General features: G+C 41.0%; 2 protein-coding genes across 2 annotated transcripts; one reads left to right on the plus strand and one right to left on the minus strand.

The window, feature by feature from the left end:
* Positions 1 to 1,109: 1,109 nt before the first annotated feature.
* On the plus strand, positions 1,110 to 6,608 carry LOC117861402 (double-strand break repair protein MRE11). Its single transcript, XM_072294562.1, has 19 exons — positions 1,110 to 1,138; positions 1,573 to 1,708; positions 1,888 to 2,045; positions 2,173 to 2,263; positions 2,642 to 2,761; positions 2,857 to 2,925; positions 3,020 to 3,132; positions 3,225 to 3,327; positions 3,461 to 3,568; positions 3,657 to 3,719; positions 3,786 to 3,857; positions 4,072 to 4,149; positions 4,226 to 4,288; positions 4,392 to 4,455; positions 4,964 to 5,046; positions 5,261 to 5,374; positions 5,733 to 5,855; positions 5,979 to 6,164; positions 6,284 to 6,608. The coding sequence occupies exons 1-19, from the start codon at positions 1,110 to 1,112 to the stop codon at positions 6,323 to 6,325; spliced, it is 1,815 nt and encodes a 604-aa protein (XP_072150663.1). The 3' UTR covers positions 6,326 to 6,608.
* Positions 6,609 to 7,758: 1,150 nt separating this feature from the next.
* Positions 7,759 to 11,071, minus strand: LOC117860152 (uncharacterized). Its single transcript, XM_034743393.2, has 2 exons — positions 10,413 to 11,071; positions 7,759 to 9,481 (listed from the first exon to the last, which is right to left on the minus strand). The coding sequence occupies exons 1-2, from the start codon at positions 10,614 to 10,616 to the stop codon at positions 8,063 to 8,065; spliced, it is 1,623 nt and encodes a 540-aa protein (XP_034599284.1). The 5' UTR covers positions 10,617 to 11,071; the 3' UTR covers positions 7,759 to 8,062.
* Positions 11,072 to 27,366: the final 16,295 nt, after the last annotated feature.

Below are 27,366 nucleotides of genomic sequence, written 5' to 3' on the forward strand. Positions count from 1 at the left end.
CCAGTCAAACATGGTCAGCTCAATGTAGCCAAGCAGACACAATCAAACAGTAGTATATATAGGCAATTAGCAGAGCATCAGTGGTCAAAATTTAAAGTGACAAAATTGGATGGCACAAACAAAATCTGGGTTTGACTTGATGGCATATCAAAAGGACATTCTAATATAGTGCATTTCAGCATTTTTAGTCATATACAATGTTGTTGGGTATTTATTGTTTCCTTCGTTGTTATTCATATGCTTGTTAGTTAAAGCAATTATTGCTCTAGTTTGTCATGCTAGTTCACTGTAGTTTCTAACTCTATGAGGGGATTTTATTGTCCATCAAAAGGAGATTGCGAGTACTGGGTGCCTTGGTGGTTGACTGGTTGTTAACATTTTCATGCACTGTCATACGATACATGATCTATTGATCTCTAAACTCTTAGCGAACTCTTCAGTTAATTGGAAAAAAGAAAAATTAAATCTATTCTGTCGCAAAAGGTTAAGTTCATTTTTCTGTGTAATTTTCATAATAATGATAATGATATATACAGCTAAATTCATTAGATTAGATATGATACTAAAACCATGATATTTTACCTTTCTTGTTGCCATCATATAATTCTCTCACACATCAAGCCTATGTTCATATACCAGAATTAATTCTTTGGGTTTTCTTTTTTCTGTTTGTTTTGTGCAGCCAAATTGCAAAGTAGCATGCATACTTTGTGTACATACAATAATTGACAATAATAATGCTTTACACTTGTAGGGTTCTAGGCCCAAATATATATATATATATATATATATATATATATATATATATATATATAGGTATTAGGAAATATGCACAAAACCTCTTATACAATGGGAAAATATAAGAATACATATACATCTAACACTTATATCACCTGGTAATAGAAAATCAAAACAACTCAGTGATGATAGTAGTAGAAAAATAGCCAACTTAATAGATAAGCTGGTACAAAGAGATTTACTGTCATTCGATTAGTTTGCACACATAAAGGCCACTTATTATAAATTATAATCTGGTACTAGCTCCCTTTCTTATTGTGTAACACACCTAGGTCCATTTATTACCATATTGCATTGTCAGTTTACCTCAGATGCATAGTGTTCAGGTTGAAGATCTGAGGTCACCTCTAAACCGTTGTGATATGACCCAACCAAATTTTATGCTATACCAAAACTTGCATTATCAAATTGTGCTGGTGTTTGGTTTTTGATCCAGCCAAAGTTTCACATGGATTTCCCCTCACTTTTGGCTTATATATGGGTGGTCATCTAGGGCTCTAGCCTCTAGGCAATGCCAAATTTTGGAGCCACCGCCAAATTGTTGCATCAAAACCCAAGTGATAGCTAGACCTGTATTTTTGCACACAATGACATTTCCTTTTGGCACATTATAGCTCTGAATCAATAGATCTTTATACCAATTTCTCACTCAACCATGACACATCTTACCTTCAAATATATATATATATATATATATATATATATATAATTATGCTTGTCATCTCCAATTAACCATATATGCATACCTACAAATTTCCATTGTGTGCTTTCCAGGGAAGAAGGGGGCAGCACTTTATGCATACTTGTTGCGACGGATTGCCACCTTGGCTACCTTGAGAAAGATGAGGTGCGCAGATTCGACTCCTTTGACACTTTTGAAGAGATCTGCTCATTGGCAGAAAAAAACAAGGTAAATGGCGATCTTGTCAGAATATTTCTTATTTGTATGTGTGTACCCTCTCTTTTGCAATGCGCACACATGTTGTACTTTACTCATGCAGTGCATTTTTTTGAACAATTGTATCACACATGATGTTTGAGTATATATGTACCAACCATTTTTACAATTTGAGGAATGACAAATTGCAGGTGGATTTCCTGCTCCTTGGTGGTGACCTGTTTCATGAGAACAAGCCTTCCAACTCAACTTTGGTGAAGACCATTGAGATCCTGCGGCGCTATTGTATGAATGACCGCCCGGTGCAGTTTCAGGTGATTAGTGATCAGGCAGCTAGCCTCCAGAATAGGTGCAGTAATCTTTCACTTAACATTCTTCTGAGTTATGAAAATGAATCTTTCACTTACTAACTTGGCGCCAGTGAAACGTATCCGGCTACTTCTTCAGGTCTAATTGACAAGTAGTCATTTTCTCAGGTTTGGTCAAGTGAATTATGAAGACCGAAACTACAACATTGGCTTGCCCGTCTTCACCATCCATGGGAACCATGATGGTCCTTCTGGAGTTGTATGGACATTCAATTATGATTTCTTTTCTTTTGTGTTTCTTTCTCATGATAGAAAGACAAATATACTTTCTTCACTTCCAAGTATAATAATATGCAATTTTGACTGTGTGAACTTTGCAAACTAAACTTTGGCCATCAGTTTGTGCTTTATCATATTGTTGATAGTCATACCAACAAAATCATAATCACATGTGAGTACTTTAAACTTGAATTCAATTCTATCATTATTATATTAAAAAAATCACATATTGGCAGACTAATTGTTAGTCGAAGTCTATGGAATATTGATCCTGAAATTAGTGTGTGCCTTTTTCTAGAAAAAGAAGCAGGCATATTTCTTGTTCAGTGTCTAATTTGTTTAGTTTCTATTCTTGTAGGATAATGTGTCCTCAAACGATATACTCTCAGCTGGAAATCTTTTAAATTATTTTGGTAAAACTGATCTTGGATGCACCGGTGTTGGTAAAGTAACAGTTTATCCTGTATTTATCAGAAAGGTATACCGATTTGATGTTTCATATTCTATGCAATGTTAGCCAGATTAGTATTATATACTTAGCATAGGCTGATGCCACAGCTTGTTTTATTTCAGGGTGAAACTTATGTTGCCCTCTATGGACTTGGCAACATTAGGGATGAGAGACTGAATAGAATGTTGCATGTACTTCACCACACAATTTTCATGCATTTATTTGTAGATGGGGCAATGAAATCACTAATTAACTATGAAATTTTTACATGTATTTATTCTTCAGGAACCTCATGCAGTTAACTGGGTGCAACCTGAACCTGGAGATGGGACACCAGCCTATGATGACTGGTTCAACATCTTGGTTATTCATCAGAACAGGAGAAATTATCTGACTGAGTAATAACCTAGATGTTGTTATAACCATTTGTGTGATTTTTATTTCTGAGGTTATGCTTCCTGACCAGAAATTATTCTCTGAACTTCTGCAGGACAAAGGGAAGTCCTAGAAATGGTATTAGTGAGCTCCTCCTTCCACGTTTTCTGGACTTGGTAATTTGGGGCCATGAGCATGAATGTCTCATTGATCCCCAGGTAACAAGACATATTGCATATTTAACCAAAGGAAGGGGAAAATGCAACCTTTGCATGTTTAGTCAAGTGTTCCTTATTTCTGCATACTGTATTTACATTTAACTTTGTTTTCCTTGTAATCACCTACTTATAGGAGGTTCCTGGAATGGTTTTCCACGTCACCCAGCCAGGTTCCTCAATTGCTACCTCACTGATTAATGCTGAAGCAAAGCCAAAGCATGTGCTCCTGTTGGAAATCAAGGTCAGTATTGAACTATTGATGCAACATGCTGCACTAACATTTAAATAATTTTTTTCATTGCCTAAATTATCATGTTGCGCTTGACCAGGGGACACAGTACAGGCCAACCAAAATACCTCTGCAGTCTGTTAGACCTTTTGAATATGCAGAGGTAATCCAGTTCTTAATTCATTTCTACTTCAGTCAAGTGAATTACATCCAGAAAAATGTCATGCAGGTTGTACTGGAAGACCAGGTAGATGTTGATCCTAGTGATGAAGCAACCATTCATGTGCATCTGCACCAAATTGTAAGTCTCCAACTAAGTACCTTGTATTTTTCTAGAAAGCTAAAAACTCTGTCCATTTTCTTGAATATATGACTATGACCATTTGAATTACCTCGAGAATGGTATCTTTAATCAGGACCATCAATGAAGTTTTGTTTGTTGGATGTTTGTAGTTTCTCTGCTGTTGTTTCTAGCTATTTGTATATGACTGAATGCTAACAGCTGAGCTGGTCAGGTGAGCAATCTTATTGAGAAGGCTAGGGAATCAGCAGCTACTGGTTCACTGCCCAAGCCTCCACTTGTTAGAATAAAGGTAAATCAGGAACTCTTGATGGAATTTTTTTGTCACCCAAGGTTCTAAGACTGAAAGAGATTGAATTGTTCTTCAGGTGGATTACTCCGGGTTCTCGACAATAAATTCGAAGCAATTTGGTCAGAATTATGTGGGCAAGGTACCTCAAAACCTGAATATGAAATTTACCAATGTGATGTCATCCGTCTTTTCAAATTACTTCTTACTTAAGGTGTTTCTGTTCACTACTATTGTTGTTGTAGGTTGCAAACCCACAAGACATCCTTGTTTTTAAAAAATCAGGGAAAAGGTGTAAAATTACGCAAGGTACTTATTAGTATTTGAATGAAAGCAACACATTCAGTGGCATAGCTTGAGCCAAACTTAAAGAAATGTGCTTATTTTTGTATCATCTTAGTACGCAGGTGGTAGTAGTCATTATCTAAAAAATACAGGTGATAGTAATAAGTCATTCTTAATTAAGCAATAGTAGAGAAACTTGGATGTATTCATCACAAGCTTTATATGGTTAGAGAAGAATGCTAGTGAATTCACAAAGGAGTAGAAGGGTGGGACTTGTATTGATCACAGTTTTTTTTAAAATAAATTCAAACTTACCATAATCATATTTTTTGTTCATGGCCAGAATAACCAAATTCCGTGGAATTTTGGAAAAAAATCACTAAATTAAAAATCCTAGCTAGGTTGATGAGGTTTGTCATGTTCTTGGAAAAGTCAATTTTATTTTTCTCGATATTACTTGACCAGCAAATGAGTACTGCAACCCCGGTCAGTAATATGGTCTACTGAACTTCTTTCTCTGTATACATTGCAGGAAGCACTAACAGTTCTGGAGAGGTTGACATAAATGAACTCAACCAACAAACCATTGAAGCTCTCGTTTCAGAAAGCAACTTGGTAAATAACTTTCTCTACTTGATCCCTTTTTTTAGCAAGGTTGCATAATGTTAATGGCCTTTTTCAAGTCATGTCGTGTCATGATCTTCTTCTTTCGCATAGGACGTCATCACATTATTATATTAGATATACAATTGCAGAGTAAATGCAGGTTGATACAAGATACTTACAAATTAATTCTCTTATATTTGTCATCCAATCCTTGTTTTGCCAGCAAATGGAGATCCTTTCAGTACATGACTTGAACAGTGCATTGCATGATTTTGTCAACGAGGATGACACGAGGGCATTTCACTCCTGCTTGCAACAAAGCATTGAAGAAGCTAGAGTAAGATAAACTACTGATGTACCAAATATATAATATCGATAATTCAACGCACGATACTACATGCTCTGGAACTGGAATATCTGAATAACCAAGCTGTCTAACATTTTCAATTTTCTAACCAACCTGAACACAAGAAAACGTCTGCTTGAGATTTGCAGAACAAGCTGACTACTGCCACGGAGGACTCTACAAACATCGATGAACAACAAATAGCATGCTTGCTGGATCAGAACATGCAGGTGTGTGTGGAAGTCTTCTTTTACGATCAACTGATATTTCTCTTGAAACCAATCTATCTGTTGGAGAACCATTAAAAAGCTGAAGAGAAATTTCTGAAAAACAATCTTGCTGTGTATAGGCACCAGAAAAGGAAGCAATCACCGAGGGAAGAACAGGCCTCCAGAATCTGCAGACCGATACACTCAGCGTGTTTGAGAAGCCGCCGACGCTTGAATCCGACGATGAGCCCGTCGAATCCTCCGTATGTAATCTCTGATATGATTCTCTTCTGCTTCAGCCATTATAAATAAATTCAAGGACGAAGAACAGTGGCTGTAAGCTTCTTCCCAACTGACATGCTGACGAACTATACTGCATGCCCAAGGATCCGGAGGAGAATGGCAGCAGCAGCAGCAGCCAGCAAGCAGGAAGGAAGAGGCGAGCGGCACCAGGCGGCGGCGGAGGATTTGCGGCGGCTGCTGCTGGGAGGAGGAAGACGGACCTGACCTCGTTCCAGAGGGCTCCGACGAAGGAAGACGACGCTGATGCAACCAAGAAACGCCGGGCTCCTGTAAGTTTCATCCAGCGATCTCTTTTCAGCTTCTGATCCACCAAGTCACCAGTCATTTGCTGGCGTCAGTTTGTTATCCAGAGATCTCTGGCGCTGAATACATTCTACCTGTCGTGCAGGTTGCCGCCGGGAGGTACGGGGCGGTGATCCGGAGGAGGTGATCGATGACGATGAGCGCCGTTGCCGGAATGAATGGATGATGTCCTGCTGCGGCTGCGGTGACTGACCGATTGATGGCAGATGTTCCTTTTGGGAGTTGAATGTTGGCGCCAGGATTTGTTTGGCGAATTCGATCCTCTGGATGAACTAGCTAGTGTATCAAGTATTTAGGTTCAGGTTACCGGTGGATGAACTCGATCCTCTGGATCGATCCCGTATTAGAATCTGTTTGCTAAGTGACTGCACAATATCAATTAGTTAATCTACTATGTAGTAGTCTTTTTATGCGTGACATGGCTCAAGTTCTTTGGCGCTACCGGAATCTGAATTTACATGCTTCTTCAGATTTCAGAGCATCGAGCACACCTCATCTCTTCTCCGCAGTAGCAGATTTTTTTTCTTCTTCTGGATCGGAGAAGCTTTTCTCCGCTACCATGTCCAATGGCGGCAGCGGGTCTCCGGCGCGCGGACGTTGCGGTCAATCTCCGACCTTCAGTCACCGACAGGTGGGCCTCAGCGAAGCACGGTCCCTCGTGTCAGTGTGCGTCTCAGATTCAACGAGGCGCAACCTTGAGTTCCCCGTAACACGCGGGCCCAATGGAAAATGGACAAGGGGGAGGGCAATGGAGGCAACCCCGGCGGCCGGAACGGAATGCGGCGGTGCTCCGGCGGGCGGGTAAGGCGGAGGAGGAGCCGGCGGAGTGCCTCGTGGCGGAGAAAGCTCCAATCTTGGAGCAGCAATACGGGTACCCCCAGGTTTCGCTCGTCATCTGTAGTTTGCTTTCGCGGAATGCTCTGTGTTCTCGCGCAGTTGGGCTTCCCTCATGGCCTCATTCTCAGTTGCAGTTTCCAATAGGATATATCCCCACATTTTAGTAGCATTATTCCCCAGGTTTGGCGGAATACCGTGATCGGATTTACGGGGTGTTTGATATGAGGTGCTAAATTTTAGTAGGGTCACATTGAATGTTCGGATGCTAATTAGAAGGATTAAACATGAGCTAATTACAAAACTAATTGCACAGATGGAGTCTAATTCGCGAGACGAATCTATTAAGGCTAATTAATCCATCATTAGCAAATGGTTACTGTAGCACCACATTGTCAAATCATGGACTAATTAGGCTTAATAGATTCGTCTCGCGAATTAGACTCCATCTGTGCAATATTTTGTAATTAGACTATGTTTAATACTTCTAATTAGTATCAAACATCCGATGTAACAAGTGCTAAAGTCAGGTTAGTCCGGATGTATCTAACCATGTCAGTAGCAATAACTGTAATTTTGAGGTACTACCTACCATGTTGTTTTTGTGTGCCTGTGGGGGCTGCTGGGGTCATGGACTCACAAGACTTGCTTCCACGAGAGCTAGTGTGAAGCATGAGTTTTACAATGCTGGGAAGAGAAAAGAGAAAATGGAACACTGTTACCCAATTTCGTGAAGAACCAAATGCAAAATTTCTTTGCCAGTAGAAAATAAGATATGAAAACAATATACTCTCAGCGTTCGCAGAACGAAACCAAGTCATAGTATTGTAGAAATAAGATATCTGCTGCTATGAGCTATAAATCGACCACTATATTTTCTCAGCTACTATTTGCCTTCAACTTTTTTTCGGTGATGGAATTCTGCCTTCATTTTGTTCATGGTATTTCAACATACAGGAAGGTATTGCTCTTTTTTGTCCATTGTCCGACTATCCAGGGGGTTCTTTTCCGGCTTTGGGGCTCTGGAAACTTATTTTGAGACCAATGTACCATCTGGCGTCCTCTGTTTAGCAACTTCTACACCAACATTGGTATCTGCAGTATCACCTGTCTTCTTCCTTTTCGATTTAGACTTTTTCTTCTTCTGCTTCCTGTTTTGCTGTCTTGCCTCATCATTATTCAGTGGCATGTTAATGCTCGGCTTCACATCAGCAGCACCGGCCATCCCTTGCACGGACTTTTCTGATGTAGTATGGCCAGCATGAACATTAGTGTTGTTCTTCTTGGTTTCCTTGGCCAATTTAGCACTTGCCTTCTCCAGCAGTCTATTGTACCGAACCCTATCACTGTCCTGATCTAGGGAGTTCCCAGACTGTCCAATGCCATCAACATTGTTGGTCAGGAACTTCTTGTTCCTCCGAGGTGGTCCAGCTTTTTTTGAATGACTTTCTCCGTAAATATCATCAAAATCTATATCTTCATCAAAATCATCCAAGTTTCCTTGTATGCCAACATCTTCCATTTTAGTTGTGAGCTTCACTGGCTTTTCTTCTAAAGATCTGTCTTTTGGGTGCTTACTTTCTACTACTGTGGTATTGGTAGATCTCTTTTCTTCAGGCTTGGCACTTTCTACTACTGTAGTATTGGCGGATCTCTTTTCTTCAGGCTTGGCACTTTCTACTACTGTGGTATTGGCAGATCTCTTAACTTCAGGCTTGACACTTTCTGCTACTGTGGTATTGGCAGATCCCTTTTCTTCAGGCTTGGCATTTTCTACTACTGTGGTGTTGGCAGCTCTCTTTTCTTCAGACTTGGCACTTTCTACTACTGTGCTATTGGCAGATCTCTTTTCTTCAGACTTGCCCACACTGCTTGAGTTCATAGGCTTTTTTACTACCACAATGTCAGGAGTCGCTCTTGTATTGTTCGTTTGCACAGGAGTGCTCATACTATTCACAGCCACTCTATCTGTTTTCTTGTAATCTTGGAACCTGGTCTTGATCTCTTCGAGTTCGGCTTCCTTACGCTGCAGGATTTCCATCAGAGCTGCCATCTGATCAGGATTTGAACCTGTGGCTTTCTCTTCCATTCGTCTGATGCGGCTGTCTTTCTGCCTGAGAATTGCTTCCAGTTCGTTTTTAGTGTTCATAGCATTTGTGGCCTTCTCGTCCATTTGTCTGATGTGTCGATCTTTCTCCTTGAGAGTTGCCTCAAGTTCTTTTCGAGCCTTCTTAAGATTTGTGGCTGCCTCCTCCATTAGATTGATGTGGCTGTCTTTCTCTGTGAGAGCTGCTTCCAGTTCTTTTTGAGTCTTCTTAAGATTTGCAATTGTGGCTTCCAGTCCCTTGAGCTTGGTTTTCTGTTCTATTTTCTGAGTTCTAAGTGAAGTGGTTGTGGCTTTCATTTCTTCCAGCTTCCTCTTCATCTCTCTGTTAAATGCCTTCTCTTTCTGGAAAAATGATGTGACAGCATTTGGTTAGGTAGATGTTCCTGAATTTTACACACATCTGTCTGCTACAAAAAAATGGGTTTCGCAGAGCATTGTCATAGGGGGGAAATGCATACATATAATGTCTACAAACAAACATATATGATTTGTTGCAGCAAGCCCCTTGATAGTAAATTAAGAGATGTTTAGATTTTGGAACTCAACATTCGGAAGTGGTAGTTCCATACACCAAGTTAAAACTGTAAAACATAGCTAGCTTTTTAAAAATGTAATGGTTCTGAATTTTAAATACAACCACCTATGATTAATGGGTTTCACGCATCTTGATTATGTCTCATTAATTTTGCTTGTCTGTTTGATATCGCACTATAAATATTACTTTTGGAATTAGGATACTGCGAGATTAGTGCATTGCCGTTAATTTACAAAGCTTCACTGTACCAAAATTGATTGTTTTCAAGATACTTTGGAATCTTATTTTTCCCCCTTTATTTCCTCAAACATAGATGAGTGTCATTTCATTAAAGAAGAGTGAAATAATACAAACTCGCCTAATATTGATATTTGACATGATGTTCTGTCTGGTATATATTCAAGAGAACAAAACCCACCATGTTTTTGTTGTAGATTACTGACAAAACTCTGTATTGGAAAGTAATGCAAATACTGAAGCACCAGTTGCGACTGATATGCTGGTGCAAAACCTTCAATTGCTTTTAAAAAGTGTGCTATTTTCCTTTAATGTGATGTCACATTATATTTTTCTCCGGCCTCCCACATGCAAATAATAGCAGCTACTACCTGCTTCTGATTTGCTACTTTCTCTTAAGAAAATGTTATTTGCCGCTTTGTTTCTTGAAAAACCAAATTAGATCCAAGAAAATGACCAGTGCAGGTAACTGGAAGTAGAAGCTGTGATCCATGACCATACCTGGAGGAGGATCCGCAGGGAGACAAGCTGCCGGTCACGTTCCTGGAGACGTCCAGCAAAGATGCGCTGCTCCCTCACCTTTTGCAGGACAACCACGCTCAGCACGCCGGCCGCGAGGACCAGCAGCAGCAGGAACGCGTAGGGGAGCTTCCTGCCGGCGTTGGCCATGGCGTAGCTCTTTGATCGGTACTTGCTCCCATCCATCTCTACTACCTATGCACACCGCGCTCGCTCTTGTTCACGTTAACAGCCTTCCTTCCCCTGCTTCCTTTCAGGATCCTGGCCTTGTTTGCTGCCGAAATGTGAATGAGCTGGAGCTACAGCTTTTTTCCTCGGGTTTCTTGGGTTTGGGAATGGAAGGGCTTTGCAGAGTCTCTTGTGCATGGAGGTCAGTGATGGTCTACACTACTCATATGCCAATGCACATGATCTTGAAGTACTAGCCTATTCTATTTTTAAATTCTGAGCCATGGAATCAATCAACAAGATGACAATGCAGCATTGACTTGCACTTACCGGAAGAGGATTTTTGACTGCAAGGGAGAAGCAGCTACTAACTACCAACAACTGGACTGGGAAATGCTCTGGACCGTCCGATCACGCATCAGACGGTCCAGGGAGAGCGCCCTGGTGGTTGGAGCTTGAGCAAGAGATTACCGGACCGACAGTTCCAAGGCTTAAGCAGATCACCGAATTCTGAAGTCAACATCGATGTAAGGCGGCAATTAATGAGAGGAGATTCGTGTATGCCTGTTTCTCAGATCTCCAGGCAGAGATGGCCTCAGGATGAGTAATCTATTCGTGGAGCAGCGGCAAGGGTAGTGCTCCACCATGCAGGATCCAATATCCTAGACCTCAGGGCTCCATCAAACGACGTGTGAAAATGCTAACTAAAGTCCAAATGGGATTGTCAAGACGAAGGCAGTACACTTGGTGGTACTAGGTCCAGCTTACAGGCATGTGATTGTGGTGAAAAAAGATGCAAAAACTTTTTACTTGTGACGAGGAGATTGACGACGCCATGACTAGAAGAAGAAGCACCTGTTCTGTTTGTTTTTACGGACTGGGAGTGCATTGATAGGTTACAGATAACAGGTTGAAGAAGTGTTCATGCAAAAAAAAAAAGAAGAAGAAGAAGAAGAAGAAAGAAAGAAAGAAGGAAAGAAAGGAATGGTGATTAGTTGTGACTTGTGAACTGCAAACACAACCAACGGTTGGAGGTTGCAAACAGCAGGTGAGCCTTGATGGGCTGCACGTCGATACTGCCTTCATCGACAGACCTGATGACATGCCATCAACATTCGCTGTCGGCAGGAACTGCTATCTTATTCTCGAAGGAAATGGACGGACATGAGGCTTATCATTTAATTTGTTACCAAATGTTAATTATGCATACATAATACTCCTACCGTCTCAAATCATAGGTCGTTTTGGCTTCTAGGTGTTTGTATGCATCCAGACATACACTATATTTAGATGTACACAAACACCAACCTGTAATTTGTGACAGAGTACTAATCTTGTATGGTGATGTCTCCGTGTCTCTCAGCAAGAAAATAGTTCCATGTGTAATTAACACAGGCGAAGCAGAATAATGCCATGTCTGTAATTACAATCTACGATTGAAGATGAACATACCTGCTTCCATCATTGCAAGATGAACAGACAGGGGGTGATTTGTATGGACTTGCTGCTAATGTTGCTTGTGTGCCTTGACGACTGCTTTCTCAGTTTCAACCAAGCCTATCATATTGTTTTGGAAAAATTGGATCTGTGACACCACCATCGAATCGTCTCGGTACACTTTAACACCAACGTCCAAGTCTGTTACATGTTTTCGTTCTTTTTCTCATTTTTTTTTACATGGTGGGTGTGAGATGACATATTTGCCCTTGCGTTGAGGGATGTTGACTTTATCATGTTCGGCTGTTTGTGAGGAACGAATCGAACCGATCGAACTGGCCACTGCTCACTTGTTTCCTCCCATCGACGCCGTGGTTTCTCGTGCGCCGCCGCACCCCACCCAGAGGCCTCCCTGCCGCTGCTCCAAATCGACGGCACAGATCGGATTTTCTATTCCCAGTCTGTGCTAATCCCTCGAATCCAAGAAAGGCCATGGTGACTTGGTGAGCGAGAGGAGAGAGGAGGAGGATGGCAGAAGGGCCTGCGGGCGGCGGCTGCATTGAGGCATGGCCAAGGGCGGCGGACTTGGACCGCCGTTCTTGTAGACGGCGCTACCGGCGGACCTGGGGGCAAGGGCAAAGATGTCAACGATTCCATAGTTAACGCCCGAATTGGACATCTTTCAATGGTATTAAAGTGTGCCAAGGCAGTTGAATGGTAAATTCCAATTTGCCTATTGTGTTGTGCTTCTTGGCATCTACGTTGTACCATCGTAGATCTTTTCCATCTCATTTACCTGGTAGCCGTTGTCCTGATCCCCAAGACCCAAGTCGATTGTTTGATGTATTCTCTGTGTTGGAAGATCCCTTATCGAGCGCCGTATTTATCAATGCAAGCAACGACAAGAGCTAATGGAAACCTCGCCACAAATCACAGGCTGGTACAAAAGGATTCAGGGTGTGTTTGGATGGCTACCCTAACCCGACAGAACGTGCCAGAGAAAATTAGGCAGGCGTTTGGATTACTCCAGAGAAAATCAAGCACCGGTGCAGTAGATACCAGTGCAAGCAGCAAGAACTCCAGCTCTGAATCTCCCAAAATAAGCATTTCTGGAATTGGGTTCAGGAGTGGGACTCAGAAACACCACTCACCAGGAGGAACTCAACAGCAGGGGCTACTGATGTGAGCCCCCACAATAATTATATAATTACCCCAGTTGCAACTCAAACCAGATAACAATACACAAGATCATTTGTTTCAGTGGATATCAGGTGTATTTCATTGAGTTTGTACTACACCAAGATTTCTGCCTCTCTTCTAATGCAAAGTCTAGAGGTACAGAAAAATCTAGATAATTCCATAAAGCCACAAAAAATACTCTAAAAATCCTAAAAATTTCAGGAAAAATCCTAGAGATAGATTGGGACATGAGGAGTCCAAATAAAACACTTGGAGCTCGTGAAAAGGATTCTAGAGCTTTCTAAAAAATTGGATTTAGCTCTTAGAAAATGAGAATAAATTTTCAGGAAATGCTGCAAAATTCTCGGAAGGACCTAATCATCGTATGAACGCATTTTTGAAACTTTTGCACTCATAAAAATCTAGAGCCTTCTAAAAATTGGATTTAGCTCTTAGAAAATTAGAATAAATTTTCAGGAAATGCTGCAAAATTCTCGGAAGGACCTAATCATCGTATGAACGCATTTTGAAACTTTTGCACTCATAAAATATTGGAATGCATCAGCATGAATGCATAGACATAGAATAATATTATTTAATTCCAAAAAAATAAACAATTATTTTTCCTATTCTAAGTTTCTTGTAAAGAAGCCATTCACTAGATGTGCCATGTGTTCTATGTATAGGTGAAACTGAAAGAGGAGGGGGGGGGGTGATTAATGGTCACTCCTATCTCGAGTAGTTAATGAGTGCATGCATATAATAAAACAAAACGACACTCATCAGTCTCCTCACTAGCCATACTATTTCTAATAAAATATTATAAATAGAACATATCTTTGTAGCACTTATATTATCCAATTGTTTAAAAAATAGCATTCAAAATGTAATTCATATTGGATCCAGTACCTAGTCCGCACAAGCAACTATAGCCATATTGGCTTCCTCCCCTCCTCCATCTCCCCTGCCTCTACCAGTGCCGGGACATCTGTGCGCGCATTTTCTAATAACCCTACATGACATCAATTACACCACAAATAAGAATAATGATAATCATAAAGGTTAGCAAGGTCAGAGTAAAAGGATCGGTAGAGTACAGAATTCAAGAGTTTGTCTGTTGCAAGGTCATGAGATAATTGCATAGGTAGGATTTTTTTTCCAAACATGATACAGACACACGGATGCTTCGAAGCACACTTGGTGCCTTGGCGGCACATTAACCATGAAAAAGTAGTGTCCTACGTACATATCTCTTCTGTCTAGTTTGCAAACCTTTGGATGATAATTTCACAACCTAGGTAGTTTTTTTTTGAAGAAAAATGGTGAGCATACGGTTTAAAGTAGAAAGAGAAAAAAGAACCAAAACTGTCAGCAATCAAACATTTAAGATAATCACTGGAAAAAATTAAAAACAGCCAGTTATATAGGGGTGCATGGTCCAAAATATTCGGCATATATATTTCCACGTAGCTTAGCAGTGAGCAAAGTGCAGAACCCACCCGCCAATACTGGAAAGTGCTAACTTGCTGAATGAAAGAAATATTTCATAAGAGTTTCACGAGTATTAAATTTTATATCACATTAACAATTTTATTAACTTTGTAAGATCATGATAAGGAGAGAGAAGAGAAACCTAGTGGGTCCACGTAACAAAGCGCCTGACCAACCCCACCTCCTCCTATTTTTTCCGCCGTTGCATGCCGTCTAGGATGATGCTCTGCACGTTTCTCACTGCTTTGCGCATGCATTTCTCGCTGCTCTATCGTTGTGCATCATGCTGTCGTAAGTTCACAGGTGGGGAGCCGATATTTTCCTCGCCCGTAGTCGTGGAAGGAGTAGATTGGAGATGAGATATGTTGTCACTAGCAGGATATGCGAAGTGCCATAGTGTCGGCAACACTCAGGATTATAAAAAACATTCAAGACACTCAGGACTAAAGAACCCCCTTTCGTCTTGAAAATTTAATTCTGGATGAATTTTCGGTATCTTTGAGCCCTACCAACCGGGACTAGTACCGTGTTTTCCACCAGTGATAAAACACTCGCTAACTATCATAACACTAGCAGCGATCGAGCGCCTGAGGCACTCACTCCGTGCCTCCACAGGCACTGATGTTTTGGCGTGCACATAGACAAAACCGACCTACCATAACCTCGGTGAATTCCCCTCGCCGCAAGCACCACAAAACTAACTAGATTTGAGTAAGAAGCATGCTGGCTAAATAGAAATTGCAAGACTTATATTTCAAAAGCAGCCACGTTCAAACTAAACTAAACAGCCAAGTAACCACTCTAATGATTTTGGGTTCAGCAAATCTATTAAAAAAAACTTGGCGGCACTCGTATATACCCGCGGTGTAAGAAAAGAAGATTTGAAATGGTTAGACGGAACACGTATACTTATCCTACATAAAGCATGATTAACTCAAGGATTCTACCAAATTATATATGGAAAATATTGCTGGAGAAATACCTAAGGATCTACTTCCAAATCTAACAATAATAAAATAAGATCTAACTATATTACCTTTGCTTGGATTCGAGGACGAGGAAGCACGCTGAGTGACACGCAGGTAAGAAAGACCTTGGAGTTGAAGTCTTTGCTGCTCGGGTTATTCACTAGAGGAAGCCTGTGTTATACTCCATCCCAAATTATAAGTCATTTCAAAAATTTGGAGAGTCAAAGTATCTCAAGTTTGACCAAATTTATATGATAATATAATAACATTTATGATGTCAACTAAGTATCATTAGATTCTTCATCAATTATATTTTTATAGTATACCTATTTGATGTCATGAATCTTTATAATTTTCTCTATAATTTTGGTCAAACTTGAGATGCTTTGACTATCCAAAATTCTTGGAATAACTTACAATTTGGGATGGAGGGAGTATGTTCATAGGTGAAACTGAGGGAGGGGGGAGTTATTAATGGTCACTCTTATCTCCAGTAGCTAGTGCATGTAGGTATATAATAAAACAAACCGATACTGCACATGGGTTTCTCGCCGCTCCACAGTTGTGCGACATGCCGTCGTAAGCTCACAGGTGCGAAGCCGATGTCAGCTCGCTCGCGCGTTTGGAGTCACGGAAGGAGTAGATTGGGAAGTGGTACGGTTTGAATGGTGACGTGCAAGACATGTTGTTACTAGCAGAATATGCGTAGCGCTACAGTGTCGGAAACACTAGGGATCATAAGCACTCGAGACACACCCCATAAGTTTCCCATGTGTTCTAATAGAACACTCGGTGAACTATCAGACACTAGGACGATTGAGCACGTGAGGCACTCTGTGCCTCCACAGGTGTGGAGCATTTTGTTGCTTGGCTGATTTTTTTTGGCTCCTAGGCGCGGTGTAGCTGCGTGTTGGTCTTGGGTGCTGTGCTAAACCGCCAGTGCGCCCCACTTTAATCATGCTGCATGTGCTGAGCAGGAAGGGTTACCCTTGTGGTTGCCGCCTTGCCGGCTCATTTCCATGCTCACCTACTAGTGGTTCCATGTTGGCTAAAGAGAAATCGCACGACTTATATTTCAAAAGCAGCTGAAAGAAGTCGCGTTGAAGCTAAACTAAACCACCAAGTAACCGCTCTAACGGATTTGGGTTCAACACATCTATTAAAAAAACTTAGCAGCATGTATGTACCCGAGGTATAAGAAATGCTATAAGATCCGAAACGGTTAGATGACCCACATGTACTTATCCTGCGTAAAGCATGATTAACTCTAAGATTCTACCCAAATTTATATGAAAAATGTTGCTGGAGAAGTACCTCAATGCAAGGATCTAACTTCCAAATTTAACAACAATAGAATAAAGATCTAACTATATTACCGAGGACAAGGAGGTGTGCTAAGTGAGAAACGCCAGTAAGAAAGACCTTGGAGTTGAAGTCTTTGCTGCTCGGGCTATTCACTAGATGAGGAGTCATGTGCGCAGAGGTGATGTCTCGCTCGCTTGTCCGGAGTCGCAGAAGTAGTAGATTGGGAAACTATACGGTTTGAATGGAGATGAGACATTAGCGGAATAAGTGAAGTGCTCTAGTGTCGGAAACACTTAGGATCATTAAAAAACACTTGAGACACTCGGTTAGTTTGCAGAGTGTTTTGATAAAACACTCAGCAAACTATTAGACACTAGGATAACTGAACGCGTGAGGCTCTCACTCCGTGCCTTCACAGGCACTGTTGTGCGGAGAATTTTGTTGCTTTTAGCCGGTTTTTTTGGCCACTAGGCGGTGCAGCCACGTGGTTGGCCTGGGTGGGTGCTGTGCTCAACCGCTAGTGCGCCCCACTATAGTCATGCTGCGTGTGCTGAGTAGGAAGGGTTACTCTCATGTTGCCGGCTCATTTCCATGCTCACCCACTGGGTAGAACCCCATTCCCCGCCATATTGGAAGAGATGGTAAAAAAATGCTCCAGCAGACTTCCTTTACTTTTTCTTTTTTCCAATAATTATTGGGATAACCTAATAATTTACCTCAACTCTGCCTAAATAAAGGAGGGGTTATGAATCTTCCAATAACAATAAAAGGGATATTAGGATATCCCAATGACCTAGTTATTAGGAAATTATGGTACTGTTGGAGAGGTTCTTAGGCGATCCTCAGCTTCCAATTCTTATATTAGAAGTCATCTGGCAGCATATCTTCTTTCCCCTAGACAACGTTTGCTTATTATTCTTTAATGTGAATGATTGTTACAAGCATCATACGTTTGCTTAAAATATCAAGATTCATATAGCTTTAGAAAAGTTTAAATAACTATAGATTAGGATGGTGATGTGAAATACTCCCTCCATTCTCTTTTGATAGCTCTATTTGTAAAATTATTTTTTTTCTCTTTTGATAATCCTATTTAAGTTGACTGTTCGATTCCCGCAGTACACAGAGAACAATCGCGTTAGCCGGGCTGGGCCGGGCCGCGCTGCAAACGGCCCTCTTTTTTTTCTTAAATGGGAGCTGACCGGTTTCAGGGAAACGTCGTAACCCTGCTGCCTTTTTGCGGACTGATCAGAGCAAAGTCACGAAATCAGTCAGAAAACTCCACTTACGACGTTTCCTGAAACTGTCAGCAGTCAGTTTCTACAATTTTCTTTCTCCGAACACACAACTGAATTTCAGTTCTTCACTCGTTTGAAACGTGTGGTAAAGGCAGGTAGTAGCACCGTAGCAGTAGCCACATATTCTCTTGTCATGCTTTCACCTCTGACTTGACTGCAGGCATCTCCTACTTCCTTGGCCGTCAAGCCTGCACATCTTCTTGGATCCCTCCTGCCACTTGCATCACTCTGTCCCTCCAACCTACAAATAGCTGATCTCCCTCACCACCAGTCGTCTCAGCATCAGAAGACGAGGGCGGCAGAGCTAGCTGCAGCGATGGCGTATGAGGCAGCCGCGGCCGTTGCTCTGAGAGGCCAAAGCCAGGTGTGCAGCCGAGAAGACAAGGTGGTGGAGGAGGGGAAAGCGGTGATGAAGTGCGGCGTTCTCAGGATCCTCAGAAGGGTCCTCCCGCTCTCCAAGGCACCAGCGCCGTCGTCGGCGAAGAAATGAAGGGGGTGTACATGCATATGGTGATGGTTTGACGATTCTTCCATCCCATCATGATTTGTAATGGTAATTATTCATGTAGGGTAGATGTGATCAGAGAGGCGCATGGCTTAATCTTGAAGTTGTCAGCAGTGTACAGTTGTCACATCCGGTTTTAAAACAAAATCAAATACTACCTATATATGTCATGATCTAGTTTCATACATGCAGGGACATCACAAGTGAATAACAACAACAATATCACATAAAGAACGAGAGACTATATCAGAGATTTATAGCTTAATCCTGGAAACGAAGGCTCCAAACTTCACAGGCAATCGATTGGGGGTTGCGTACGCCTAGAACTCAGCACCATCTTCACAACAACTTCATAGCAGCAGCTTCTTCTAAGCAACGTTGGTTATAGCAAGGGTGAGCATATATCGTACTCAGCAAGTGTGGGAACATATGAATGTAAGGCTTAAATAAGGAAGGGTTGACTAGTTGACTGCATTAGGCATTTTTAGTTGGTCAAATTATTTGACATGATTATATAAGTATTTACCAATCCAAAATTAAGCATAAACATAGTCCATAAGCATATAGCACAACCATAACCATGATTTATGTTCATCTTCAAGTTCAATTAGCATGTGAGGGTCCAGACCGCTCTTGACCGTGAGCACGGCTGATATATCAGTTTTATACTCTGCAGAGGTTGTACATCTTTACCCATAAGTCGCGTAAAAGTTTAGAAGAACTTTAGACCCAACCATGCTGTGCTGATCAAGCACTCATCACACTCCCGAGGTGTTACAGCATAGAGACGCTACGAGGCCTTTACAAAGATTCCCTAGTAAGGGTAGCTTGCTAAGGTTTCATGATCAGCACAATGCATAAACCTCTCTCAAACTGCAAAGCTACCATAGAGCAGATCAAATTGAGGGTCGGGCTATACACCAACTACTGTTTCCCCCTCTTGCCTCTTTCAGGTAAAGCTACCAGAAACTAGAGTTTCTAATTAATTAGCCAAGACCAGGGCCGTATAGTTCTTGTGGTTGCACTGTTTTCCTAGGTGGTCGCTCCAATTCCAATTAAGCATGGTGATCTTGTATTAAAGGAAGGTATATCATAAATAAAATAAGTTTAATCATTGAGTTCATTAAAACCACCATAACCAAAGTATAGCAGCTAAGCATAGCTACCCAACAGAAAGATAAACCCAGGTTGACAAAGAAAGATCATAAAAACTAGGCAAACCTTAATAGGACCCATCAATATTAAATGCAAAGCAATGCAAAAGTGATTAAATAAGGTTATTAGGATAAAAGCACAAGGACATACTTGCCTTTCTCCAAAGTATAGCTGCTCAGATTATCTTCAGCTCTTGCTCCTCAAAGCTCTCGAACAATGTTCCTTCTACTCGCATCAATCATCGGCACAAGCATACATAGCAAATAACAATCACAACTAAGAACAATACATCAATCATAGGAAAGCTTTAAAAGAATGTACTAAAGGATAGGGTTTGATTCTATGATCACGCGAACACAAGGAACTAAGGTTGAAAAGGCACAGCTATCGAGAGATTATATCAAACAAGAAAAGACTATGTGCTAGATATGTTTTGACCTAATAAAATCATGTGTAAAGGTTATTTCAGAGAAACACCTTACGTTAGAATTAACTAAAATTATATTAGTATCTGGAAAAGCTATAATAAAACTTAATCATTTTTTTATTTGTAACCGTGTATGTATAAATTATACAAATTAATCATTTATTCGAAAAATAACTTAGGTGAGAACATCTAAGTGCATAGCTTTACAATTCGGGTTCAACTAACCAAATATAATTAAAAACACATTTATATTCATATTAGTCAAATTTATATTTAATAAAGAAAAACCGAGATATAACCTATGTAGCTTTTATTCATAAAACAAACTAAATAAACATTAATCAAATTAAGTTTAATTTATAAAAAGTCGAGGTATATCTCTAATTAGCTTGTAATTGGAAAAGTTGTATAAATAAGCATTAGTCAAATTAACATTAGTTGTGAAAACGTGGGGTTGAACTCTAATTAGATTTTAATTAGAAAAGCAAGTATATAAGTACTTAATCATATTAATATTTTGAACAAATTGCAAAACAGAGAATATGATCAACATTGCTTCTAATGCGTAATTTAAGTTGATATGAATCTAACACAACAAGAACGAGGTTAAACAGAGCTAAAACGTGTAATCTATGAGGTCAACAAGAATTAAGGATCTAATTGTGATTAACAAAAGATTACAGGGTCTAACAAAGGATATTAGCAAGATACTACAAATAGTGCTCGCAAACAGGCTAAAGGACAGGGTTAGATCTGTTAAAGGTGCATACTTGGGCTTGGTTGAAGGGATCTAATCTATTTAGGGGGTTATCTGTATATTTTCCAAGACACAAAGAAGTAGCACGCCATTACAGATCTACCTGAGGGTCTCTCTGCAAAAGCTCAAGGAGAGCTTGGCCATGGCGGGCGGGTGCTCTGGCCGGCAAAATTGATGGTGGTTTGCTGGTCTAGGCTTGTGGCTGAGGTGAGGGATCGAGAAAGGAGGTCGAGGGGATCTCGTGGAGGCTCTTACCGGCAGCGGAGGTGAAGGGGGACGGCTAGAATTTGCCGGCGGCCAGTGACGAAGGTTGGATGGCGGGTGGCTCGGCTTCAGGCGATTGTCGGCGCTCTAGCGATGAGGAGGTGTTGAGGATCGACGGTGGAGCTTTGGCTCGACGTCACGGAGCTCCCCATGGCTTCAGCTTGCTTCGACGGTCGACGGGCATGGCGAATTGGAGCGGCGGAGGCGGCTCACGGTGCTCAGCCCCTGCGGTGGCTCACGACGTTTTTCACACAGAGGAGGGTGCTGCGTGAGGCGACGGCACAACAGGGAGGCGCGAGGCTGCGACTGCTCACGTTTTATAGGTTGCGGCACCCTAGGGTGGTGTGGTGCGCACGCCCAGGTTGGCCGCCGGCGGCGCAGCCGCATGCTGCGTTAGGAGGATGGAGGCAACTGGGCCCAGATGGGCCTCGACAGGGCTGGAGCGAGCTAGTGGCTGACAGGCTAGAGCGGGTCGAGCCCACGAGCTCAGCCCAAAAAGATAGGATAGGTTTCTTTTTGTTTTTTTCATAAATCATTTCCCGTACAAAGAAAAATCCGAATAAAGCTAGATAATTCATTTAAACCACGAACAATACTCTAAAAATCCCAAAAATTCCAAGAAAAATTCCTAGAGATAGTCTTGGACATGAGGAGTCCAATTAATATACTTGGAGCTTGTGAAAAAGATTCTAGAGCCTTCTAAAAATAAGATTTAGCTCTAGGAAAATGTGAATGAATTCCAAAAAAGCTGGAAAATTCTCAGAAGGTCTTGGTTGTCGTCTAAACGCATTTTGAAACCTTTTGCACTCAAGAAACACCAAGATGCATTGGCATAATGCCACACCCTGAAATTTTTCAATTTCGGGATGTGAATAAAAAGTATAAATAAAAAATTATTCTCATAATTTTAAAATTTTTCTAACATTTATTTTTTCTTTGCGAAAATTTAGTGTAGGAAAAATAATTGTTTGTTTTTTGAAATTAAATAAGGTTGTTCTGAGTGTTGCATTCATGCCAATGCATCTTGGTGTTCCTTGAGTGCAAAAGGTTTCAAAATACATTTAGATGATGTCCACACCCTTCTGAGAATTTTCCAACTTTTTTTGGAATTAATTCTCCTTTTCCTAGAGCTAAATCCAATTTTTGGAAGGCTTTAGAATCTTTTTCACGAGCTCTAAGTATGTAATTTGGATTCCTCGTGTCCCAATGTACCTCCAGAATTTTTCCTGAAATTTTTGGGCTTTCTGGAGTATTTTTTGTGAATTATCTGGAATTTCTAGATTTTTATTTCATGATTAAATACATCCTATCAGTTTTGGGCCGAGCCTTTGGCCCGACCCGCTTCGCCCTACCAAACCGGCCTGCTCAGCCCACTCCAGCCCAAGAGAGCCCATCGGGGCCCGTTCTTGCTCCAAGGTCAGGCCGGCCATGGGGTCGCCGCCGGCCTGCCTTCTCTTGGCTTCTGCGCCATATAAAGGGCAACCCTAGTGAAACCCTAGAGCACCGTGCACCCCTCTGCCCCCTGGTTCTCGCACCGCCAGAGCTCCAGGTCACACCGCCGCGAGGAGCGGTTCCCGATGAAGCCGAGCGCTGCCCGTTCCAGTGTTCGCCTGTTTTCCGGCCGCAGCCTGACCGCGCACCATCGGTCTGGCCGCCTCCAGCCGCCCGCACACCGAGCCCCCTCCTCTGTGCCACGTTCCGTTGCCCTGCGCCATCAGCCCGTTGCCGGCGGGACTGGCCAACTGGGCCGGCCGGCTAGAGCTCCCCCATCGGGAGGTTGAAGATGAGTTGGAGGTTTTGCGTCGAGGCCCTTGAAGAAAGGTATAATGTTTGGATCAGATCTCATGAATTGTGTGTTTCCCGCGTATCCCCTGGATTCATCTGATCTTTCCAATCCAGCCCAAGTCTTCATCTTTTGCAAATCTAACCCTAGCTTTTCAGCTTTTCAGCTTTTCGCGGGTCTTGTTCTCTGAGTCTTGGTAATCTTCTCTGCTAACCCCTGAGATCTACGGTTAATCGCGAATAGGTCCCTAGAACCTTGTTTAGCTCGTAGACTCCACGTTTTAACTCCGTTTAACCTCGTTCAAGTTACGTTAGATTCATAACAACATAAATTACGTGTTAGTAGTGATGTTTTCCTTCATTGCATTTCTTTAAAAATAAATTTAATATTAATTTGATTAATGCTTATTTGAATGCCTTTTCTTAATAGGAATTTAAGTAGGCTTTACATCGGTTTTTCATAATCAATATTAATTTGACTAATTCTTATTCAATTAGTTTTCTAAATAAAAGTTAATTAGGTTTTATCCCGGTTTTCATAAACTAAGAATTAATTGATTAATTCCTAATTATAGCTAACTTTTCTAAATAAAAGATATCTAGGTTATACATCGGTTTTCATAAATAAACTTAAGATTCTTAATGATATTATAAATGCATTTTCAGTATTAATATGTTTAGTTAAACCCGAAATACAAAGTTATTCGGTTAGATGTCTTATACATGCTCTAAGTTTCTAAAGTTAATTGTTAAATTGGCATAAGCTGTACTCTAATATTTACAAATAAAATATGATTAAGTTTACCGCGTTTTCAATGATTAAGTATAACTTGCTTAATTCCAAATAGGGTATTTCTATGAAATAACCTATATGCATGATTTTATCTAATTAAAATGAATCAATCATATAGTCCTTTCATTTCTTTATAATTCAAACATCTCGATAGTTCTATTTTAAGTGTTTCTTGCGTTTGCGTGACCTTAGATTGAGCCTTGTCCTTTAGTACACTCTTTTAAAGCTCTTCTCTTGATTGGTGTATTGTTCTTAGTTGTACTTGTTTGTTTGCTTGTATGTTTGTACCGGTGATTGCTTCGAGTAGAAGGATCGCTGCTCGGAAGATTTGAAGAGTAACAGTTTCAAGAGAGCAAGAGCTGAAGAGCAGTATGAGTAACTTTCCGTTGGAGAAAGGCAAGTGTCACTAACCATCCTTCTACCTATGCTTTGTTCACAATACCATGGTTATAATGCTTAATTGGAACATGGAGAACCATCCAGGAAAACAGTGCTACCACAAGACTAAATGGCTCTGGTTTTGGCTGAATAATTAGAAACTCTAGTCTGGGGTAATCTTACCGAAAGGGCAAGAGGGGAGTGCGTTGACGGGGTGTAGCACTTGCTCTCTTGGGAAGTGGGCTTTGCTAAGACACTATACCCACTAGGGGACTGTTATGCTCTGCTTCGGCCTGAAACCTTAGCAGGTTATCACTTGCTAGCGAATCTTTGTAAAGGCCTCGTAGCGTCCTATGCAATCACACCTCGGAAGTGTGGTATGGTGCCTAATTAGCGCCGCATGGTTGGGTCCAAAGTTCTTTGAACTTTACGCGACTTGTGGGTAAAGATGTGTGACCTCTGCAGAGTGTAAAACTGATCGATCAGCTGTGCTCACGGTCAAGAGTGGCCTGGACCCTCACATGATTAATTAAACCTGAAGATGGACTTAAATCATTAATCCTGGTTATTTATTGTGGCCTTGCTGAGTACCATCCATAAGTGTACTCACCCTTGCTTACTGCTGCTCAGAAGAAGGTGTGTGAAGTTTTCTGACGACGATGCTGAGTTCTAGGCGTACGCAACCCCAGTCGAGTGCATGTGAAGTTTGGAGCCTTCGTTTCTAGGATTAAGCTGTATATCTCTAATAATCTTGTAAGTCTATTTGTATCTTTTTATGTGATATTGTTGCTGTTATTCACTAATGATGTCACTATATGTATGAAACTTGATCCTGGCATACATATAGGTAGCACTCGGTTTTTGTTCTTAAAACCGGGTGTGACACATAAATGCAACACACACAGAACAACCTTGTTTAATTTAAAAAAACAACTAATTATTTTCCTATACTAAATTTTATGTCAAGAAAATAAATGTTGGGAAAATTTTAAAATTATGAGAAAATTATTGTTTAATTATTCTTTTGAATCACATCTTGAAATTTCAAAAATTTCAGGGTGTGATAACAGTACACTGTAGGTAGCTAGTGGGGGTTTAATTTGTAATTGAAGTGTATCAATTTCGAAAAGTTTCAAGTGCAGTGCTTTACCATCTGTTTGTTTTGTGGCTCTGGCCTTGTGGAGACTGACGGACGTTTTTTTAATTGTAACTTGATCGTTCTAGAATGAATCCCCTGTACATATTTACTTCTGATGGCTTAGTAACTCGTATGACTCTGCTTATGTTTACTTGTGCTGAATTCTGGCTTAAGCAATTTTCACTCTGCATGTTAGAGCACGAATTAAGTTCTTCCGATGGCGTGAAACAACAGGGTGGCGTGAAATTGTCTTAAGTAATTTTGCCCGGTGATCAACGTCAAATTAAACAAGAGGGTGGATCGAAGTCGAAGCCAAAATGACTGGTGACGTGAAACTGATGAAGATGATTTGACTCAAGACAAAGTTAGAAGTTAGAATGACAGTGCTTTATACAGAAATAAACAAGTTTTTTAAGAAATTCGGAAATTACCATACGATGCACGAAAGGAATGCTTGACCACTTTTGTTCTTAGCTAGCTTTGTGCAAACAATCTTCCCATCATGCACACACTTAACCATTGGGTAAACTTTCACACCCATGGTATATTGCAACTCTTTGTTCTTTCCTTGGGTTATCGGGACCTTTTGCGCATTGTTATATTGAGACCTTTTGCAACACTTAACCATTGGGTAAGCATTGTTATATTTCAAATTGTTGCTATTCGGTCGATATCATTTATGTCATATGAATGTACAATATCTTTAATTTATCATATTTTTTTTCTTTCCAAAGAAACAAGATGTCAACTTTATATGGTTATTCCGATTGGGTCAGGGAGCACATGACCCACCCTTGCCCCCTCTAAGGTGGTGCGGCGACTATATATCGCTTGTGTAACCATCTTCTTTTCCAGCCTACCGTATGAGTAAGTGTTATGATATTGGTATAGTATGACAAGTCTTTTCTATTTTCCTTTTCCATTCTTTTTCTTCTCATTTAATTTAATTTTCCTATCTTATTCCTTTTGAATTTTTTCCTTTTATTTTCTTATTTCCTTTCTAATCCTCTTGTAGAGATTTTTTCTTTTCATCCAATTTGTAATTTATCCTTTTCATAATGTTTATCACTTATTACATCTATTTCAAATTATTGATCATTTTAATTTTATCTGTAGTCAGATTTACGTAACTTTGATCAAGTTATTGTACCGTGCCACATATGGGAAGGGCTGCATAATTTCAGTCACCCGCCTTTTTTTTCGCGGATGAATAACATTACATTTTTCGCAGAACAGCTCACAGATACCAACCGCATAAGAGGTCTATGTACGTGTCCATGAAATTGTCAGAATTGGTCATTTTTTTATAATAGGACTCGCACGCATCTGCCATCTCCACTCGTTTGAAACGTGCGCTAGCATCCAGAAATTCTCGATCGCTGTCACTCACACTCTGACTGTCGACTCCATGCAGGATTCAACTCCAGGTTCCTTGGGTACCAAGACTTGTTATGATGATTCTCATCATCATAGCAAGCCACAAAAAAGCAAAAGAGCCCTAAGTAAGTTTCCGCGAAACTTTTAGCAGTCATTTACCATTTTTACTAGAAACGCACAACTGACATCCGCACTCGTTTGAAACGTGAGGTAGCAGCCTGATATTCTCTTGGCAGGTTTAGCACCGATCGCTTTCATTTTGACCTCTGACTCCACTCCAGGCATCTCCTACTAGTTCCTTGGCCGTCAAGCCTGCACATCTTCCTGGATCCTTCCTGCCACTTGCAACAGTGTCAGTCCTAGCTACCTACAAATAGCTCTGTTCATCACCAGGCGTCTCAGCATCAGAAGACGAGGGTGGCACTTGGCAGAGCTAGCTGCAGCATCAGCAATGGCGTACGAGGCAGCCGCGGCCGTTGCTCTGAGAGACCAAAGCCAGCCGCGCAGCCGAGAG

Source organism: Setaria viridis, chromosome 6 (genome assembly GCF_005286985.2).
Source record: "Setaria viridis chromosome 6, Setaria_viridis_v4.0, whole genome shotgun sequence".
NCBI lineage: Eukaryota > Viridiplantae > Streptophyta > Magnoliopsida > Poales > Poaceae > Setaria > Setaria viridis.